The sequence below is a fragment of the Centroberyx gerrardi genome, chromosome 11 (genome assembly GCF_048128805.1).
Source record: "Centroberyx gerrardi isolate f3 chromosome 11, fCenGer3.hap1.cur.20231027, whole genome shotgun sequence".
Taxonomy (NCBI): Eukaryota; Metazoa; Chordata; class Actinopteri; order Beryciformes; family Berycidae; genus Centroberyx; species Centroberyx gerrardi.
Window position 1 is genome coordinate 14,444,085 of NC_136007.1, and position 21,902 is coordinate 14,465,986.

The 21,902-nt window shown below is 41.2% G+C and overlaps 1 protein-coding gene across 1 annotated transcript in view; it reads right to left on the reverse strand.

Annotated features, from left to right (window-relative positions):
- The window catches only part of gbe1a (glucan (1,4-alpha-), branching enzyme 1a), a 94,711-nt gene that overhangs the window by 59,930 nt on the left and 12,879 nt on the right, over positions 1–21,902 (reverse strand). The window contains exons 2-3 of the mRNA XM_071924622.2: positions 17,024–17,193; positions 9,173–9,288 (exon numbers count right to left, since the gene is read on the reverse strand). Coding sequence (XP_071780723.2) covers positions 9,173–9,288; positions 17,024–17,193 — 286 coding nt within the window. The remainder of the gene's footprint in view (positions 1–9,172; positions 9,289–17,023; positions 17,194–21,902) is intronic.

The following is a 21,902-nucleotide window of genomic DNA, read 5'->3' on the forward strand; positions in this document are numbered from 1 at the left end:
AACATTATAGAATTTTATGACCTCTTTCAATCTACCTGCACAGCATCCCATGGTCGGAAAATGCAACACTGTTTGGGGAAAACGCAAAGATCACACTAGGGAACACTTCCACTATAGAAAGCCTTGGTAGCTAGATTTTTCTTACATGCAAAGAAAATATAGAAAATATACATGGAAATACATAAAACACAAGCATATGCTGGATAGATAATTCATGAAATGAATTATGTAATTCAGTGCATACCGGTCTGCAGGTCTGTGGAAGGTCCATGCAGGCACTCGGGGAACAGGGGATCATCTTGTACATGGAAATCCTGAATGTGCTTCAGGAACGATGTCCACTTAGCTGCAGTCTCTTACACACTTGCAGAGTTTGCAGCTGACCAGTAAAAGTTGTTTTTTGTTTTTTTTTGGCTTGCCAGCAACTTTCCCACAGTCCTTCCCCTTAGCAATTCCCCACCACTTTCTTACTGATGCCTAAATGTGTTGACAAATGTAAGACAACGACTTCAACAATGTTGGATAAATACAATTTCAAGTAAAAATTGTGCATTTTCTATGATGATTCTATGATTTCTATGATAACCCAAATATCCCAAATTTTGCCAGTTGCAATAGAACCTTTGTAGTTTATGGTTTTGAATGTCCCTGTGGACGTTTCTACGTAGGCAGAACAAAAAGACGACTCAAGGACAGATTTGCGGAGCGCACAAGAACGCTATCCACACCCACAACCCCAACTGCCCTATGCCAGTTCATTGCATAGAGGCTGGACATGGGAAATAGTGGCCATAGAGGTAGTGAACAAACCCACCAGAGGTGGCGATCGCCTCAAAGATTACTGCAAAGGAAACGTATTTGATTTTCAAAGTGGGACACTGATTATTTTTTCCATTTTTATAATTGTTCTTTTTGTGAAAAACGCTGAAATAATGGCCAGTTTTGTGGGGGCCCCTTAGTACTTGCGTATGTTGAGCCATAATTAAATTGATTGAAAAATCTTTCATAATGTGAATGATTGTACCTTTCAAATTATGTATTTTTCAGTTTAGGTGCTGTGTTACCCTTATATGTGTTGCCCCACTAATTGAGGATGAAGACCATAGTGGTGGCAACATGTTGATTTTAATCTTGCTAATTAGATTTTGCCTTGAACTTTCTTTTGAGTGACTCCATTTTCAACTACTTTTTACAAAGTAGAGCCACTTAATTTTCATCAATTGAGGTTGATCTTACCTGACTCATCAATCTGCACCTCTACATATCAACCTACAAATAAGACCCAAGCAGCGCTTCTGATTCTTTATCAGCACAAATTTATATATTTCAAAACTGGTATCTAATTGAATTCTCATAAATTATAGAGAATTCCCACATCCACAGATTACATATTTACTCTCCATGGGCTTTAATCATGTCCCCCTCTCCTCCACCCTGACCAGCTTCACACAGCATTTAAAGTGTAAGACAAGGGACAATAAGACACTTGAGTTGCTGTATGCAAATGTTAAGGATGCAGCTCCACCACTCCTATCCTTACCCAAGCCTCCTAATCTCAACCTCCCCAGCCTCCTCCAACCTACACACTGGCCCCTCTATTCTTATTCATATCCTCTTCTTCTTTGATGCATATTACTCTTTTCTACTGCAACAACCTCTCATCTCATCTAATCGCTCTTTAACATTAGGTAAACAAAGCAGTCAGATATAGTGAAGATTGGGTTCATGGTTAGACACTGGCTATTAGAAAACAACTTGGCACACAGCAGTTTAACATTTGATTGTTGGGGAAGATTTCGATGTGGCACTTCAATTCCCAACCATATGTTCTCCATCCACCGCAGGCATCCTCCTTCCAAACAGTTACACTGCATTATCATTCAAATCTCTACATTTCCCCATCACTCCAGGCGAATTTAAATTATCTCAAAGCTATTAGCGTCCAATTCATTTTTACCTCCTCTCGCTTTCCCTCTTTTTTCTTTCTCCTTCCTCCATCCACTATTTTAACTTCCTGATCTAGGAAGTGGTAAAAAAGGATGTTTTCAGCGGTGATTACAGAGTTGTAAGAAGAAGCCCAAAGCAATGCCTTTACCCATCTTTACTGCAGAGGAGGCACGTGTCCAAGTAGAAGACAGATGTACAAGAGATGGACAGACAGTCGGGGGAAGAGAGGAAGGAGAGGAGCATGCTGACCTTTATGTGATGAACAGGTGGAGAGAAGAATCACAGGGGGAGGGGGGGAAAAGGCTTGGAGAGAAGCGGGATTTATACGACTCAACTGATTCTCTCTACTAATCAAAGATGATGGACCGACGGTCAAGATCACTCACATCCAACACAGCCGCTCTCCCTATCTCTGTTTTCCTGCACACCAACTCCAGCAAAAGCAAGGCATACATTTTGATTTGCTCTCGGGGGTTCGAGAGCAGCTCACCCGACGCACTTCCCCCCCCACACCCAAAACAACTGCTGAGGATGATGTTCTTTTGCAGAGAGACAATGGAAACAGAATAGTTTATATGTACACATCTCTGGCAGAGGCACAATTCCTTGGAGCCTCGCTGCTTGTGAACTGACATGTTAGCTCCTGCGTGCAGTCGAGCTCTCCTGGCACTCTTCACGCTCACCTGTGATCAACAAACAATACCACCTTCACATACCACTTATTAATTATTAACTTGCGAATCCGTTTCATTTTAAGGTTTACTCAAGTTCCAGGGAGAGGGGATGTTAAGTCAAATCTCTACTGTGCACAAATCTGCACACACACACACAGTCTGTGGAAAATCGTGCATAGACAATTCATTTGATTTATTCAGCTAATAAATGTTTTAGTGCATGCATGTGTTTGTGTATGTGTGCACGTGTGTGTATACTCACTTTACCCAAAATCCAAGATGCTCACATTCACACCCAATTATACCAGAAAAATACCTTGGGATCAAACACACTCACCATGCCTGCCAAATATCCCAAGGCATTTTTACATCCCTCTCTCTCTCTCTCATTCTTTCTTTCTTTCTTTGGGAAAAAAAAGCCTTTTTTCAATAACTGTAAAAGATCCAGTTTCTGCTTTCCTCCTCCTGACTTCCTCTCCTTCACTATTCTCTCTATTTGTCTCCACCTCTCTCTCTCTCTCTCTCTGGTCCTACCTGTGCTCGGTTCTCTCACTTATTCATGGAAGCTCAGAGCATTCCCTTACTTGGGAATGGCAAACTTGCCTTGTACATTCGCCTGAAACAATCCAACACACACATTTCAGGGATGTGCTGTACAGTGTAAAACCTCAGATAGTTTGGTTATGGAAACGCATGGTCACCTGAGGCGGAGGACAAAGTGTGGTGGTCGAAGATTGCGTCAGATTATCTCACACTTGAACACACTGTGCTACCACTGGGGTGCATTCATGTTGCCAGGATAGCCTCAGGCCAGAGGATTCCCAAACTGACACAGTACACTACTGGCTTCTTTGGTGTTATCAGTTAAACTTTTTAGCTTTCATCTAGCCATATAAAAATCCCTTTGCTTGATCATAGGAAGAAATGTGTTCCTGTTGCGGTGTTAGTGAAAGAATTCAGCTCAGTCTCACAGACTCATAAGCCGGCATTGCATAAAAATGTAAATGTTATGGGAAAATGGCAAAAATACTTCATGCACCTTAGTCAACAGTCACAGTGTAGACAAACCCCACTTCATGGCTTGGCTAGCAAAGCAGCTAACATAGATTTGCCACTTGTTATTAGAGCTGATATCTAATGTTGCCAACTTTAACAAAGGAAAATAAGGGACAAAAGTGGAATAACACTAAACTAAATAATTCATATTATTCCCTTATTCTGGGGCTTTTCAATCAATATTTGTGAGCATCAACACCTCAGAACAAGAAACAAGATCTGCGACCCTGCGGACATTAACCTGTAAAATCTGAAGCCACTCCACAGACGGTATATGGCATATTCATTTTGTGGACCCGCAGAATGTCTGACGTTTTGTATGATCTTTAGTGCTATCTGCTCTGAACCAGAAAATGCACCCCTGACCCCCAGACAATCCCCCTGGCTGCTCTCACAGTCACCTTTACCAGAAAACTACTACCTGAACCTGTATTGTTATCAAGATGTAAAATCCGGAGCTGCTCCACAGAGAACGAAATGGGAAAGATGCCAGTTCATTCTCTTTAGAGCAGCCCCATTCATTCACAGCCTCAAGTTTTAGTACCATTTGTTCTGGCTTTGAGAGAGTTTTTCATGCTTACAAACACTAATAGAACTGTCCTAGACAAAATTAATAGTAAAAGCTCATTATTCTCTTTTTTGTGTTTTTGTCTATTTTCATTTTATGTTGTTTATTGTGTCCCAAGCTTAGTTAGTTGATCTATCTATCTATCTATCTATCTATCTATCTATCTATTAACCCCATCTCTTTCTCTATCTCTTCCTCTGTCCTTCCTTATTTCACTTTCTTTCTCTCTCGTTTCTGTCCACTATTAACCTTTTACTAAAAACCGTATTGTATTTCATACTTTGTTATATTTGTTATGTGTATTATTATTTTGTGCTGCCATGTCTGTAATTTTCTGTGCTGCTTGGTCATGTCTCACTTGAAAAAAATATGTTTAATCTCAGTGGGACTTGGTTGGGACCTGGTTGAATAAAGGTTAAATCATTTATCCATCCCCTGTATCTAATATGAATGGAATGAGGCAAACTGCACAGCAGCTACAGTATAATTCTGTTCTATTGTGAATCAATGCTTGCCTGGGCAATTGAAAAATCTCCTAAATTTACCCCACCAAATATTGTTTATATTTTGCATGTACTGTATATTCTTTTTTTCTTTTCTTTTTTTTAACTAGCAAGGGGGCTGTCATAGGATGATGCTCTTTTAAGGTCCTGTGTGACTAACCCATCAGCAAGGCAACCAGTGACATGTAGCCTGCAAAGTGCACACTGTGCACTAAAATAATGACACAAAGGGGAACAGCATCTACCTGCAGTTTGTCCTCGTCTTTCTTTTTCATCATATTGATTCATTTTGTCTGGTTTTTAAATACCGAACAAAATTCTCGTAACCAACACATGCTCACTCATTGAAAACACAATACACACACGGGCACACATACACACGCACACACACACACACACACACACTGTGCAAAATACAGAGTGAAGCATTGAAAGGGAAAGCCTGTCTGTTCCCCATTTCTCTTCTTCATTCTACTGATTTGTTTTCTATAATGAAGTTTTTGCTAGGGAATTCTCAGTCCTTAATTTATTCATAACTGTGCTTTTAAGATAAGATACAATGGAACTTTAATGATCCCTGTGGGGAAATGGGGCAATTTTCTTACCTTTCAACGTAAAAATGCAGAGCAGAACTGTGTTCCTTATTGATTCATTAAGGACTGCAACAGTTTTCTCTCCATTACAGAATGATTCTTTATTACAAGGGAGGGTTGGCAACTCTACTGATAACGTTAGTTTGCTAGCTTAGGAGGCAAAGGAAATGATGCATTTGCTATCATTCACAAGTATTTCTTAACTAAATAACTATTTATTATCATTGTTATATTCTATCACAACATATACAGTTAATACAGTTAAGCCATTGGCTACTTTGCTTGCTAAGGTAGCAAGCTGACAGGGTCAGCCAAGTGCACGGACGCTTTGTATTGCACTTGTGGACTAATGAGTGTATGAAATGTTTCTGAAACCTATTGAGACATATTTCACACCTTTCCAAAATTTATGTCACACCACCCATTTCACACAACCTTTAACCATCTTTGGTCTTTATCCATGAAACCTCATTTCCACTGCCCTGCAGCAATAGTTGCACTCCTAGTCTGGACACAGCAACTGTGTGAAGATGAAAAGAGATTTTGCTCTTATCCTGTCTGGACACCAAGGTGTGAGGAAAGAGGGAGGCTTTTCTGAGAAAATTCAGCACAACAGAACAGACAGAGCTCCATGAAATCCAATCACAACTTAACTGCAGCTGGCCTCTTGTTGCCTATATGAGATTCCTTGAACTCTCATGGAAGTGCAACAGATCCACAGCATGGCACTGCTACCAATACAACTTCACAACTTCACACGTCCACTTAATATTTCAATATCACGGTTAGGATCAGAGAAAGGTTTAATTACTTTTACTTGGGGTGAAGTAACAACTAATTAACTAACTTAAGTTTGGGCAAGAATGTTTTTTTATGCTTTTGTGCTGTGCTTTTAGTTGTTGAAAAGAAATATTCCTGACTCGGGGCTCATATTTCATATTTAAGGATCATATTTCCCTGTTTAAATTTAGTCACCTTACAAAACCAACATGAACTGCTTTTCATATGAAGTCCTACAAATTACCATGAGATCAGGCTGAACAGACACATCGTTATTCTCATCTGTTCAGGTCAATCTTTTCAGTTCCTTCTAACAAACAGGCTTTTGGTAGACGCTATGAACTATCCAGCTAAGTGACTTGTTGAGCTGGTGGTGGATTAGTATTGTGTAGTTCATGAGGAATTACAGTGATTTACCCCTCAGTGAGGAGAGGTTAGGAGACGGCATTTTCAGAGGAGATTAGAAGAAGTCGGGAAAAGGACTGGGTATTAAGTTACTCAGTGGGGATACGCAGGGGATACATTTTTTGGTCTACCTGTTGTGTATGAGCTTACTAACCTATTGTATACATTTCTCCTTCTCAGAAAACTGATAGGACTCAAGATTTACTGGATTTTGCGGCCTTGTTGCAGATCATAGCATTATTTAGCTTATTTAGCATTGCCGTTTTTAACATTTAGCATGATTATTTAAATATCGGCATTTGGGAAAAGATGCCTTTTTTCAGTAACTGTAAAAGATCCAGTTTCTGCTTTCGTCTTCCTTACTTCCTCTCCTTCACAATTCTCTCTCTCTCTCTCTCTCACTACCCTGTTTTCATCCTGTCTGCTGAAGTAGGTCAATAGTCGCCCCAGTGTGGAGGTAAACACCAGCCCTAGTACAGCCAATGTCATGGGCCTCTCATAGACAGAACTCTATGGCACCATGTGGCTTATTCTTCTCTTCGCTTCAGCCTTGATTGGGGGTATAACCTACAGTCTGCAGGCCTGGATATCCACTCTGCCTCCCTGCCTCTTGTTCTCCCCTGCTCCTTCTGAGTCTGGCAGTGGTAATACTACTTAGACCAGAGTTATTGTTGCCAATGCACCTCCACTGATAACTGAGCTGGTGAAAACATAAATCTAGGGGAAGATCAGGAATCTGTTGTGAAGAGATGAGAAGACGGTGGAGAGAATACAGAGAAAATATGACAGAAAAGGGAAAAGGGTCAGATCTGTCAGCTGGTAGTCAGTGATAGGAATGAAGTGACCACGGGAAGGAAAAACAGACAGAGACCGAGCAATAACAAGGTATACTGTACACACAGCAAGACAGAGGATCAGAGAGGGGAAGGAAAGAGAGTAAGAGTGAAAGAAAGACAGGCAGGCGAAGAGGTAGATAAGTGAGAGAGGGACAGAGAGAGCTAGTAAGAGGTTAAGCACACACACTTATACCTGCAGTTAAAGCCTTCACCCTGCCATATTATCCCTGGCCTTACCCCCCTGTGCTCGCAGATGCCAAGAAATCCGATTTGCCAACTTTGGGAAGCTGTGTGTGACAGCCAATTACTGGGGAGAGGACTCCCAGTGGAGTCACCTCCTCACCTCACAGCCCAAACATCTGCCTGTCAGACAGTCAAGGGAGGCAGGAAGACTGAACAACCGGGAGAGGGAGGCGGGCAGGGATGGAGGCAGGCAAGCCAACGTGGTCCAAAGCCGGTCCGAATCCTTTGCTCATCATCATTTTTAAGCGTTTCTCATTTGGATTGTAAACTGTTAAATATCCAAGCTGTAATCCTAAATGTATAATTAACTTGAGCAAAGGATCATCCAAGTGTTTTTCTGTGCATACAGTTACATAAAGTGTTGTTAAGTTCCTTATCACATTATTTCTGGATACCCCTGGATTGTATAGTCCCCATTTCCTATACATTCCATTGGTGGTGAGTCAAAATATGGTGCCTTTAACAGAAAAATGTACACTTACATAACCAGACTGAATGAGGTGTTTACAGTTTATTCATAATCTTGTGCCAGGAATCAATGTATTTGCATATAAGATCACTTAGGAGATAACTGCAGGGCATCATTAAACAACAAGCAAACAAATGTGCACACATACACACTGCTTAAATTCATCTTGTTTAAATGCCAGCACTGCTAGGGTGAAGGCTGTATGGCAGCCAGACTGCTCCTTTGCTTCCTGGATGCAACCTGATTGGCTACTAAGATCCACCATATTAAAGTCTTAGCGGTTTGATCCACAAGACTGCTAAGTGGACGTTACTGCTGCTCTTAGGAGTTAGCCTTTGGCACACATCTAGCATGAGCTTAACCTCATCAGCAGCAACAAGCACAAAGAGCCTAAATCTGACCTTAGATGAGATTAGTTTCTGGTAAGCTGCATCCTCTCATATATGTTCTGGGTGACTAAGCAAGCCTTAGTCAAGAGTCTTAGTCCAGCCCTCAAGGTTAGTTGGGCATTCAACCAGCTGAACAGCTTCCTAAAGCTTCTAGCAGGTTTAACTTCCCATATAATGTTAATATTTGGGCATCTCTCCCACGTAATTAACAGCAAACTGTTGTTTCAGATTCATTACATCATTGTGCTCTGACTCACAAAGCTGGTGTTTCTCACCAATGTCATTTGCAAAAACAATTATTTGATCCTGTCAAGCACTGAAAACCTGTTAGTGAACTCCAATGACCACAATTGGTTGCGCCTATGCACATGGTGCTAGTCAGACAGTTGGTAGCTACTCCTTCAAGTTGCAGTGGCAGTGCCAACACAAACTGAATAGAGAGGCAACATTTAAAATGTAGCCTAGATGATAAGGAGGTAACCCATTTGTAATTAGCTGTTCACAGTACTCTCTTCACGAAAGCAGCAATAATCAGATAGGAGTATAACAGTCAGGTAATGTTGCAGTGGCAAGTTAGCTAATTCTAGCCTCATTAGCTTATACTAGTGTGAGACACTTCGGTGCCTGAGGAAATTGAAAACATTGTCATTACACTGAAGAGAGAGAATGTCTTAGTTATCTACATATAAAGTGATATAAGGCAGGCTACCTTGAGTTTGGTCTCATGTTCCATAGCAGGGGACTTGTCCTTCTTAGGAGGAAGGTAAAGCTCCCATTTGCCATACTCCTTCTTGGTGTATGGGTGAGATTTGGTGTTCCATCCATCTAGAGAGAGAGAGAGAGAGGAGAGAGAGAGAGAGAGAGAGAGAGAGAGAGAGAGAGAGAGAGAGAGAGAGAGAGAGAGAGAGAGAGAGAGAGAGAGAGAGAGAGAGAGAGAGAGAGAGAAAGAGAGAGTTTGCAGTTTCAGCACAAATCTCCAGGCATCGGCACCATCATGGAGGTACAGAATTGGCTGTGTGCAAATAATGGCTTCCAACTGCGCTGGAAAAAGAGAGATACCAGAAAAAAGATTGTTGTGGTGCAGTTGTAGGTAAAAGTGAATGGTCTGATAAGGTGATAAGGAAAATACTACATTTGGATACTCTTACACTATATCATCAATCAGTTATCTTCAACTTTCCCTGAACTTGCCTCATCTTCTATTTCAGTTATATTTCCCAGAATGCCTTTTGACAACCCCCAGAGAACGAGCCTGAACTTGTTCCATTCAACTGTTGTTAGAAAGCAACAGCAGAGCAAGAGAGTTAAGTCAAGAAAAAGCAAGAGTCACTTACTCAAAATGCAACAGTGGCTGTATTGCATTATAGGCTACTGTGGCTTTTGCCAGTGAGAAATTTGTATCAAGTGTCGATCCTAGCCTCCCCTGGGGCCCTAAGCAAACTTCTGCTGAGGGGCTCCCCTGCCTGACTCGTGTAAACCAGTTCCCACACAGTCACATGGCTACACTGATGTTTACTGCCAGTCCTGCTTGTACTGGCTGAGGCTGGCTGCACTTCAGAGTCTGTTAGTACTGGCTGAGCATCCAGCATCTCATCTGCTGACAAACTATACACATAGCACCTGTAAAATTATAGATAACAATACCTAATGTTTGAACAGTGACATCAGGCCCATTCAAACTGCCCCCCTCAGATTTCCTTGTTTTGTTTCTATGGTAAAATATAGCATATAACTCTACTATTGTATTGTTTTAACAACTGAGCAGTGGCATCAGGCCCATTGACTGGCTCCCACCGATTTCTTTATTTTTTTGTCTTCAGGATATAATAATTATTTATCTTTTGGAAGTATATCCTATACATTTAATTATTCAGTCACATATTAGTACATGTCCACAATTTATTTGGTTTATAAGTAATTCAGTCATGGTGTATGAGGTTTTATTATTCTTTTTTTTTTCAATTTCATGTCCAGAGGGATAATGCCACTTTGATGCCTTAAAGGATAAGGCTGGTATTTTTTAATGCATTGCTTACCGTCAACAAATCCTATGAAAATAACAAAATCAACAATGCGTTTGCTCTACTCCCGTTATTTTCTGACATCCCACGTACCGTTTTTAGCCGTCAACCCGGAAGTCATTGGCTCCAATTGTAAGCTAAAAACCTTGAAATACAGCACAAAGACATAGTTTCAATTTTAAAAATCGCTAACTGTTACCACGAAAAGTCAGGCTGTTGTAGTTATTACCAAATCAAATTCAAATGGGAACAAATTCTTCATTATGCCGGGGACTATTTTCGGTGCTACAGAACTACTTTCCTGAGATCGCAAACGTCTTTACAGCCGGCTTATTAAGTTGTTTGAGGAAAAAGTCGGCTGGCCCGGTGCATCGCGATGATGAAATATGCCCAGAGCAACGGCATGGCTCTTTGACGTGTTTTTAACCGTTTTTTTAATACAATGGAGTTCTATGGCTGCTGGGACATGGCTTCATTGGGCACCGGCTACATGGACGAGATGTACTGGCAAAACAAAATCATTGCTTATTTTGTTATTTTCATAGGATTTTTTGACGGTAAGCAATGCATTAAAAAACACCAGCCTTATCCTTTAATGGCAACACTGTTTTGACACAGGTGGGCGGGGCCCTACGCAACTTTCGTAGTGTGCATATAGGATGGGCCACCATTGTTGGTATGCCTCTCTGCCTACAATGGATTTCTCACAGTATGATTGTTGAACGTCACTGAAAATGGGATGGGCTGTCAGCTGTTCACACTACCTGAAAATATCAATACTTAAATGGAACATGTTTTTGTTTGTGGATAATCATTTTTGTTTTCAAGATTATTTTTCAGTGAATAAATCCAGAATTGGCAACACGTGACAATGTGATACTGTATCCTGTAGAACAATGCAAAAAGAAGCACAACAAAAAAAAAAGCTATTTTTGCACTCTATCTTGCCTATCAGAACATTAGACCTGATTCGTACCACACGCCAACAGTCAGCATTTACTCCTATTATAATCACATTCAATTCTTTAACCCTCGTTATTCCTGCTGTTTCTCTATGGACCTCCTGCAGCGAAACAGAATTAAGTCTCCATTCAGTACCAACGGCTGTAGAACACTGTGAGATGTTTTTCGGCATGGTTTTGATTCACTCACTTACTGAAGGACAGTTTCAATGCTTATACTAATGTCCACCATGATCACGTGCTCTCTTTCTATCATCGCCATCTTTCTGATGGTGATGGAAAGCCCAGGCAATATTCCAGAAACTCCCATACACATCCAATAGGAAGTATACCTCCTTTTTGAAAGGGCCATGATACAACATTGACATTGTCAGCATGCTGCTCAATCCATAATCCATTTCCTGAACACTTGTACTTGTACCATGATTTAGGTCATTGTCACTGTCTGATACGCACCAGAAGCCTTTACTTTTGAGATGTCTTGTTGATCTTTCCCTTATGTCCATACCCTGTATACACACACACACAAATTCCTGCCACACTTTCAAATGTACAATACTTCGAATAGGTCAGTCAAACATGCCCGTGTGTAAAAGTGTGTGTGCGTATGTGTGTGTACGGGGTATAAACAAAATAATAAAATATTGGAAACTGTGTGTTATTGCCTGAAGAAATTCATTTCTGAGCAATTGAGCCGGTCAAGCTTGCCACAGTTCTGAGTCGGGTTACTGAAGTAAATGATGGACAATCACTGAGTGGTTTCTGGTTCACGGTTCAACAGTGGATATTTTGTGTTTAAAGCAACAGCCTTTTACAACATTTAGGCACTGCAGTGCAACTATTGCTTTAGATTCAGAATCATTGGTCCGTCCAACATGGCAAAATTCAGGCTTAATTGTTTGTGTGTGTGTGTGTGTGTGTGTGTTTGTGTGTCCCAGGCTGGGGAAACCGAGTGATCAATAAGGAGGCTAGTGAATTCATTTGAAGCAGGAGCATTGCAAGAGCGAGCTAAAGTTGAACTTGGAAAATGAGATTGCTTGACCCTTTTCTCACTGGGCATGCAGTGCAACATCAGTTTGTCACGAATAATCTCTCTCTGTCTCCTCCTTCCCCACTCCTGTCCCTCCCTCTCGCCTCCTCTCCCCTCCTTCCCTCCTATCCACGCATTCTGTTGTCGCTCGCTTTTGTTGTACAGGAGTTTGCAGAGGCCCGAGTGAATAAATGAATAAAAAAATGAGGGAATTGGAAGAGTATAGAGCACTCTGTCCAGCCATAACACCTTCCCACCTGCAACACAATGTGACAGGAAGATAAGGAGAAAGGGGGAGAAGAGGAGATGGAGAGAGGAAGAAAGTCCCACATTCCTCGCCCAGCGTGGAAATTGAAGGGGAAATAATATGAGGCGTGTCAAAATGCAATCTCACCCCGTTTACCCTGATGTTTAAGCCCTTCCATGACTCCAGTGCTTCCCAAGAGAAGCAGAGAATTAAAAAAGGGAGAGCGATACGAAGAGAAAGAGGGGGACATATGAAAGCAGACGGTGGATGGAGAGACGAAAATGAATATGAGATAGAGGGAGAGGCAGTGAAAGTGAGAGAGCAGCTGGTAATAGGGATATAAAGAGTGTAATCTCTGGCTCGGGCAATAACATTTAGCTATGGAACGATGTGTAGAGGGCACACACACACGCACACACACACACACACACATTTACAGCAGCCTAGTAAATAGTTCTGACCTGAACAATTTCACAGCCTTTACTGCAAGCCAGTGGAGAATGTGTACACAGACAAACACACACACACACACACACACACACACAAACGGATGTGCATACACATCAATGCAAGCACGTATGCACACACTCAAACCCTTTCACTTATATTTGTGCTGCAGACTTGTTAACATAGCTTGTGGGTCCCAGGATGGGTCTGATGTGCCAACAGCAGTCTGGCACACAATCGGCAGAGGAGACTTATCACAACTAGACTAAAATGATGCACAGATCTAAGCAAAGTCAGAATCGGGGTGGGAAAGGATTCAAAGTATTCCCCAAGACCTGATAAGGACAAACACATGCCTAGAGCAAAGACACATGGATATCTCTGAAGGATCCTTTGTTTCTCTCAGCACCGCCACAGGATTTCTCCATCTGCTGCTCCCTCCTTTCCTCTCTATCCTCCTCTCCCTTTTTTTCCCTCTCCTTGCACACCGCCTGCAGATTGCATGGCCTTCCACAGTCCCAGACATACATACACAGACGCCAATGCACACATGTACAAACGACACAAACACACTCACACATACACACATACACACAGTCCCCTGGCTGCATTAGGAGACAGTGAAGGTGTTAAAGTGGCCTGAGGCGGCAGGATTGCTGCTTAATAACTCGCCTGGGGCATCAACCTGACAACACTCAGCACTAAACACACAGACATGCATACACACACACACACACACACACACACACACACACACACACACACACACACACACACACAGAACTACATGCTGTCTGTCTGTCTGACCATCAGTTTCTCTATGTCTCTCTCTCATTTCAAGTTGGAGTTTTCTTTGTTCTCAGGGGGGAACATGGAGGAGCTGAGAACTGTTCTAACAAAGACAAGCTTTGAAGTCGATCAAAACAATTAAATATTAAAGTAAAAGTCCACCCTGAAACAGAATCCACATGTTCTTTCAATGATCATGGTCAGTTTAGTCAAGATCTGTGTATAACAAGTATCTTATAAAGCTAGTGATGTAAGAAGAAAGCCCCAACTCTGAAGCCAGAAATATGCCCCGATTGTTTTCAATGGCCTAATGCACACTTAAGGTGTCAACTGGAGCATCAAACTACCTTGACGCTCTGAACGTTTGATTTTGGAGCTTCAACTGAGGACCAGCATGGCTGTTTTCATGAGGTTTCTGGAGCTGCAGTGTCCACTGTACTTATATTTGGAGGCAAAAGGAACAGATAATGCAATATTCCCAAAAGGAAATACTTTCAACTTTATATGTTTCTAGCTAGTTATGATATGATGCATGCGACATGATGCAGGTGACAACTAAAAGTAAATAAAGAGTAAAAAAAAACCCATAAAAGAATACAAATTATTTAGATAGAATACCAAATAATATAGGAAATAAGATATCATAGAAAATTCCAACTTTGCCACTCCTACCTACCACTTTGTTGGGTCGTGCGTGTAAACTCAACTCATAGTTAATTCCAACGTTTTAGGCAGCACTTGAAGGCAGCAGAAAGATATAGCCACATTGGGATTCTCATACCCATCATTTGTTGGCACCTGTGACTGACATCAGACTAGCTAGATAAAACATCACCAACTGAGTTGACAAGCACTAAGACATGGATGAGGAAAAGCCAGTTAACAAAATCCAAAAACAACCTGCAATGAAAATATATTATCCATCACGGTGGTGAAATGCAAATGCCAGTGCTGCGGTGTTGATGCTTCAAATCTCCTGCCTGCAGCGTGCCATAAAAGCATCAACTTGACGTCTGTCTAGTGTGTTTGGGTCTTAAATGCGGTTACTATCGCGGTTTTGAAGAACAGGAATGTACCTAGCTTCTGTCATATGCATGATGAAGCTGTTGATTGTTGGACACTTTACGATCCAAGGCGGCCATGTGGTGATTCATGATCTGTCCAATAAACCATCCAATCTTCCCACCCGACCGCATTAGCGCCGTCGCTCTCTCCCGTTAACCAAAGCGCGTACTAGATTGTGCCCGACTACACTGCAAGTATCACCTTCAGCTTTGAGAACAGCTTGAAACTCTTACATTTATTTCCTGAAACTCTGATGGACTCTGAAGCACAACTTCATACACTGCTGACCTGCCGGCGCTCTACTTCATCATCCAATCTCCAACCTCTCCTCCAGCTTATGGCCTTTTCCCTCCTCGCTTCAGTGTTCAACCTCCGTTCTCTCCTCCCGCCTATGGCCTTGCCCTCTTCAGTCTATTGTTAAACGTCAAGTCTCTCCTCTGGCCCATTTCCTCTCCTTTCTCACTTCATTATTCAGCCGCTCTCCTCTCCCCCAGCCCGCGGCCTTTCCCTCCTGACTTCAGTCTTCTCTGACCTCTACATTGTTCTCTTTCTCTTGAGAAAGTGTAGGCCCTTTCGTATCCCTTGATTTTTCAGGTTTCACTCTTGACGTTGTCTTTCCAGCCTCCCTGGTCACAGAAAATTTTAATCAGAAGTATCGACCATCAGGGAGAACATCAATCTCAAAAAACGTCCTTCTAGTCAGAACCACTTGATCCCTCCGTACCATCCTCCTTTTACCATTCCCCTCTCTCAGTCACCTACTTCCTCATGTATGATCAATTATTCATGCATTTTCAGCCTGTAATCTTTATTTCCAATATTTTTTTTTGTGTGAAAACCATCAGTTTTGGTTCAGAATCATTTTCTGTTTCCAAAATATGAAGCACAAATGTTCCCACGTATCTGCAAATATATTCTCAGTTTAATAATGTGATGATAATAATAATAATTGAATAATACTTGGAGCCCTGGAGCTGGTAGGGATTCAGTGTCGCATTCAAGGACACTTCAGCATGACGGCTTGCTGACACGCGGTTGAACTCTGTCCTCCGGTTGAAGGACAGTCCAGTCGTTCTTATGACTAGGCCATCCTGCTGTCCCAATGTGAAAATGAATGTGAAAAATGTACTTATTTCCCCTGCAAAAGTCCATAAATCAAAAATATTTTCAGAACTGTAGAATTTGTCACACACTAAACCTTCCAACTTCCCTAAAGTTGGGTCTAAAGCAAAAACATCCTCTGAGTAGTTATTTTTTCATTTGTTGGCTTGTGTATCAAGCTAACAAATAAGTAATAGTAATTTCTACTAACATAAATCAGTACTTGCATTGCTTAAAGCTTTTATAGCCTTACTATGTCATATCTGGAAAGCAGGACTATGTTTACTGAGACAAATGTGATACTTGTACTTATAAAGTATAGTTGTACTTGAGAAAAAATGACAGAATTGCACATATTGGGCAGAACATTAACATTTGCTGCTCAAATAACATCATACTCTTACCTCTGATAGTTTGGATAGACAAAACAAATATTTATTTGTGATTGTCTGCTCTTCGCTGACAGGGAGAAGACTTAACCCCTTTTGAACTTCTGTATCCTACCCTCCCCTGTAGGGAGTGATGTCCATATCATCAGATGAATTTTTAATACAGTGAAATTAATCATTAGCCATTGGCTTAGCTCTCTGACACACACACACACACACACACACACACACACACACAAGCACACACGCATGCACACGCATACACATGCACACGTGCGCACTCACACGCACCCAATCTAGTCATTACTGCTAAGTAAATCTTTCATTGTGAGCTGCAATAATTTCTCCAGCAAATACATTAGAAAGGTAAATTTGTTTCCATGGCAACAATAAATTGCTTATACTTGTCTCAATAAAAAAATATTTAAGGTTTAAATTGGGAAGTGTGTGGGTGCGTTCCAGCATCTGTGGGCGTGCGTATGTGTGTGTGTGTGTGTGTGTGTGCCTACTGAAGTCTCCAGTCAAATAGAGGGCCTGCGCTCCAGGGGCCCATTCTTTGAACAGCAGACCGTTGTTGGCCTGCCTCTGGACACCGTAGCACTGGAAGCCCTTGGTGAAGTCTTCCAGGCTGCCCTCTGCCTCCACCAGCTGACCCAGCCTGTGCTCAAACAGCTTGTACCTGGACAGTACAGACACACGGAGAGGGACACAGGGAGAGACCGTCATCCGATAATACAAAATATCCAAAGATGAGCCATCAAATTCAATAATCACTTCAATAGCAGCAACCCCAACTCCTACCATTGCAAAACCCTTCAATTCTAAATGATGAGCAATGAGAACAGTCCTCTCTACCAGCTGGTCCTGCGGCTCAATTCAGTGAATCCCATTAAGCCCTAGGACAGTCCTTGGTTGATCGGACCTGACCAGATTATAACCAAACAAAGAAAATAATTCTAGTCATTTTAGAATGAAATAACAAAATACCAGAGTAAATTGGAAACATATTTGGCCCATACAGTAAAAAATGCATCCTAAACCGACAACATCCTTGAACAAACTTGAGACTCACGAAGTGCAGCCCGGCCTCAGAAAGCGGCCGTCACAGAGCCAGGGAGCACAAGCTGTACTCGCTCGGCTCCCCAGGGGAAGTGGAGACAGAGCTGCACTTCCCCCGGGCTTCCACAAATTATGAAAATACTGCAGCAACTTATTTTGATGCAGAAAAAAGTAAGTGTGCCGCACACAGTAGAGTACACTACATCCTGTCATAAGCTGACATGGGAGGAAGAAATGCTCCTCTAGAGACCGAGGATACATGGCGAAGACGCATGTTGTAGCTATTGTTTTTTTTGTGTCATTATCGATTTATTGATTGATTTGTTTGATGATTGACTGTACCTGACCATTCTCTACTTATTTCATATTTTTATTGTCATTCTTTACGGTCGAGATTGTTGCCATTTGCAACGATATCAGATATTTAAGTATTTCATGTCAGGCATGTTAGGATCATTTGAATTTGAATTAAAGTGTGAGATACATATCAAAGGGATAAAGAGCAACACTGTACATGGGAGGAAGAGAAAGGTAGAAGGTAGAAGAAGAAGAGCCAAATTTACACTAGTGGTTCATATGAGACTCTAGATACTCTTGCTGTCTAATGCTTGCCAAATTTGGGTTACAAATGGTGTTCACTCACTGAAAATCCCATGTACTACACAGTCTTACACATGGACACACACACATGCACATGCGCACACACACTCACGCACACATACATCTACAGTACAATGTTCTGAACACAAGCCACAGGGGGTTTTTAGGGGAGAGAGATGGGGATGACGAGGGGTGCTTGAAAAGTACAAAAGACTTGCACAGACAATCCCATGATACTCTGAGAAAACCCAAGGCCGCACTTGCTTTCATTTCAAATACAAAGGGAGAGACAGAAGAAAAAAGTTGAGCAAACTTTGCTGAAAGCCTAAGGCAAAAGAAAAAAAACTATACTGCGTAAGCTACAGCAAGTGAACTTTTCACATGAGGATAGGCTCAAAATTATATTTCTTCTCTATACTGTAGCAGAACCAAATCAAATGCCGTTTTATTTGTAAGTGCTTTGAAAGACACGCATGTATTGGAACGCAGTATAGAATGCATAAGAGTTGCTCTAAGCACCTCACGCTCTGCAGCTGGCGTTTTGGTTGTATCAGATCATCAGAAGAGATGAAAATCACAGTAATATCAGTAAGGTTGGAGTACAGAAACTGTCTCTCTAGCAGAGAAAAAATAACACTTCCTCACCCACATAACACATGAACGTGAAAATCTATGGAAAATATAGGTGTGTGTGGGGGTGTCCAACATGAGAGCAACATCCCCTGTTTCTCTATCTCTTCTCTCTTTCTGTACCTTTAAGTGACTCAGTATTTTTCACTAACACGCGGCAGGCCCCCTGAGTGTAAAATCACCTCTCAACCGGAAATCTCTCTCTCTGAAGTATCACTGGGCCTTCCTCACAATCTTTCCCAGTGTCTTGGACTAAAATATGAGGCGTTGCTGCTGGCAGCAGGAGCAGCTGTGCAGGTCCAACTGCGGTTTTGCACATTCATTCTTGGCTTGCATAACTCTGTGCAGGGTAAGGAGGTGGAGTGGCAAAATGAGAGACAGTGAGCAGGAGCATGACTTTGTATGTGACTGGAAGCTTGTAGATGCTTGCAGCACAGTCAAAGAACAGTGAAGAAACAAGGTGCATATTGTAAGAATATTTGCATTAAAACAATGTTGTTGTTTTTTTTTAAAAGTTCATTGGTACTTTATTTCCTAACACATGCACACTACTGTATCTACCACCACAACTACACATATACACACTAAATCCAACGGGAAACAAACTTGCCTTTTGCTATTTTACAGCAGGATTTTAAATTTGGGACTCCAGCCACCCTTGTACTACAGGATGTTGAAGCTCATACCATTATTTTTGCAACATTAATTAACAGAAATGAAAAAGTTCAATATGCTCACATCCTCCTCTCTTCATGTCAGCAAATTATGGTATGAAAGCTAAAAGACTTTGAGTTATGGTCAGAACTGCTGTTATTTAATTGCTGAAAGACTGGAGTTGTTCAGTCTTGTTTCCACCAGTTGAGAATTGCCTAACATGATTCTTTTCTGACTTGGAGAACGTTATTAATCCCTGTATTTCATCTTGTATTAATTTCTGTATTTCATCTAATGAGTACAGTAATTATCTGTATGCTTGCCACAATCATAAAGGAAAGCTTTTTATCTTGTGGAACCAGTGCAGAAGGCTGCAGCCAGGCTTTTGTACTAGTTAATAGCTGAAATCATATACACAACTCTCATTTTAGCTAGCTTACATTGGCTTGGTCACAGAATCAAAATTAACAAACAAAGCTCTACTTTCCTCTGTATCGTCTCAAATGAAAACTTGCTTTTAGAAACTCGCATGCAACTACTAACTTGTTATTGCTCTTATAACGCTTAGTAGTGTTCATTTGTTTGCTGGGTGCCAAATATGCTTCTGAATTTAAATGAGCGGCCCTTAATGAGCCAGCAGTATCAGTTGTTGTTTGGCTTCAATTTGATGGTGTGCTTAGTAGGTGCTCATCTGCTGAGTGGCATTTCAATTCCATAATGGTACTGTTAATAAGTCTTTTTTGTTTACAGCACTTTGCATATTTGTCAATAAAATTGCTGTGCAAAAAACATAAACAAATAAATAATAATACATCAAACAGCAAAGGTGATTTGCATGATGATCAAGTGTTAATAGTACACTTCGTATAGGTACTCTTCTACCCAGTATATGTACTTTTCAATTTCTTCCTCATATTCAGAGTGAGACTGAATAGCCTGCTACTTACAAATAAGACAAGGAAAACGACAGGAGAATCTTATTACTCAAAACCCGTTGGTAACAGATGCTGTTAGGGAGATTACAAAGGTTTGGACTGTTGAAATATGCTAAATACGCTGGTTCAACCTTTGGCCAAGTCTTTGAAGACCTTCATGTCTAACACTAGATTCTGTAATTTCTTGTCTTGTAAGTCAAAAGAGTGAAAAAAAAAAAAAAAGAAATAGACAAAGACAGACAGACATGCAGGTGTACAGAGGTCTGCGCCACATTGTATGTCTAACCTTTAATAGAACAGTTGGCTCCCATTGGCCTCTACTCTGCTTTGAAGCACACAAACACTTTCTGGCGGTCTCTCTATCACACACACACACACCCACCCACACACCCACACACACACACACTATCACTGTAAGCTTTAAAAAAAGCATCACACCGATGGCATAGGATTTGAGTGGCAATTTCTAAAAGGCTAATCAAGGAATATGAGGGCAGAGGCTGGGCGAAGGGGGAACTCCCTGCCAAGCCAACACACACACAAACATTCATCACACACATCACTCAACATAGCACTTGGAGTCATGCATGGACGCCCACAGAAACACACACACACACACACTCACAAAAGACTTTATAGCCATTCAGCTGATGATGTGTGTTGTGTGTATGTCCATGTCTAGCTAGCAAGGCTGACATGGAAACCTTTATAAATGAACCAAGTTCAACTCTCTTACAGTGGACCAAAACAGGGCAGACAAAAATCTAACTCATTTCCCTTTGCATTCACAACACCCTGTCTCTTTCAGGAGCAGACCTTGCTTCACTTCAGCCCTGATGGGCACTTTCACATTTCCATCTTCATTTATGACAAAGCGCAGAGTTTAGCCTGTCTATGCTGATGATAATGTTCGTGCTTACTGATGTGGAAAACAGCTTTTATTAAAATCATTAAGACATAAAGCATATTGGCCCTTTACTCAACGTGATCAGATCAGTCGTGGGATGAAATTAATCATGCTAACTGTGATCTGCTGTCAGACACAGGTGGGGTTATTTCAACAAAGTCATGGCAGCATTTTCATATTCAAACACAATAAAACTCCAAGCTCGTATGGTACTTTCCTCCCAGTCTTGAGAGAAGGGACAATTCAATATGCGACGTATTTAATTGCAATGATTTAATTGAGATATTTACCAGTAATGTCACCTAAATTGTGCTTTCATTTCATCAATAAACAGCTCTTCCCCCTATTTTAATACTTTAAACTTTACTTGTGAACGCTCCCCATTGGAAAAAGGAATCTAAATGACGACACGTTATTGTTTAAAACCATGGCTTTAAGATGGATAGTAAATGTAGCAAATTCAAATTACACGTTGCTTCTTTTATAGGAAGAAAGCATATTTGATGTGTGACAGTAAACATTCCTTTAAAACAGAACAAACGGAAACTATGAAATTAGATTCCACCGTCAAAGGTTTGGTCAGTTGTTCATGCAAATCAGAAT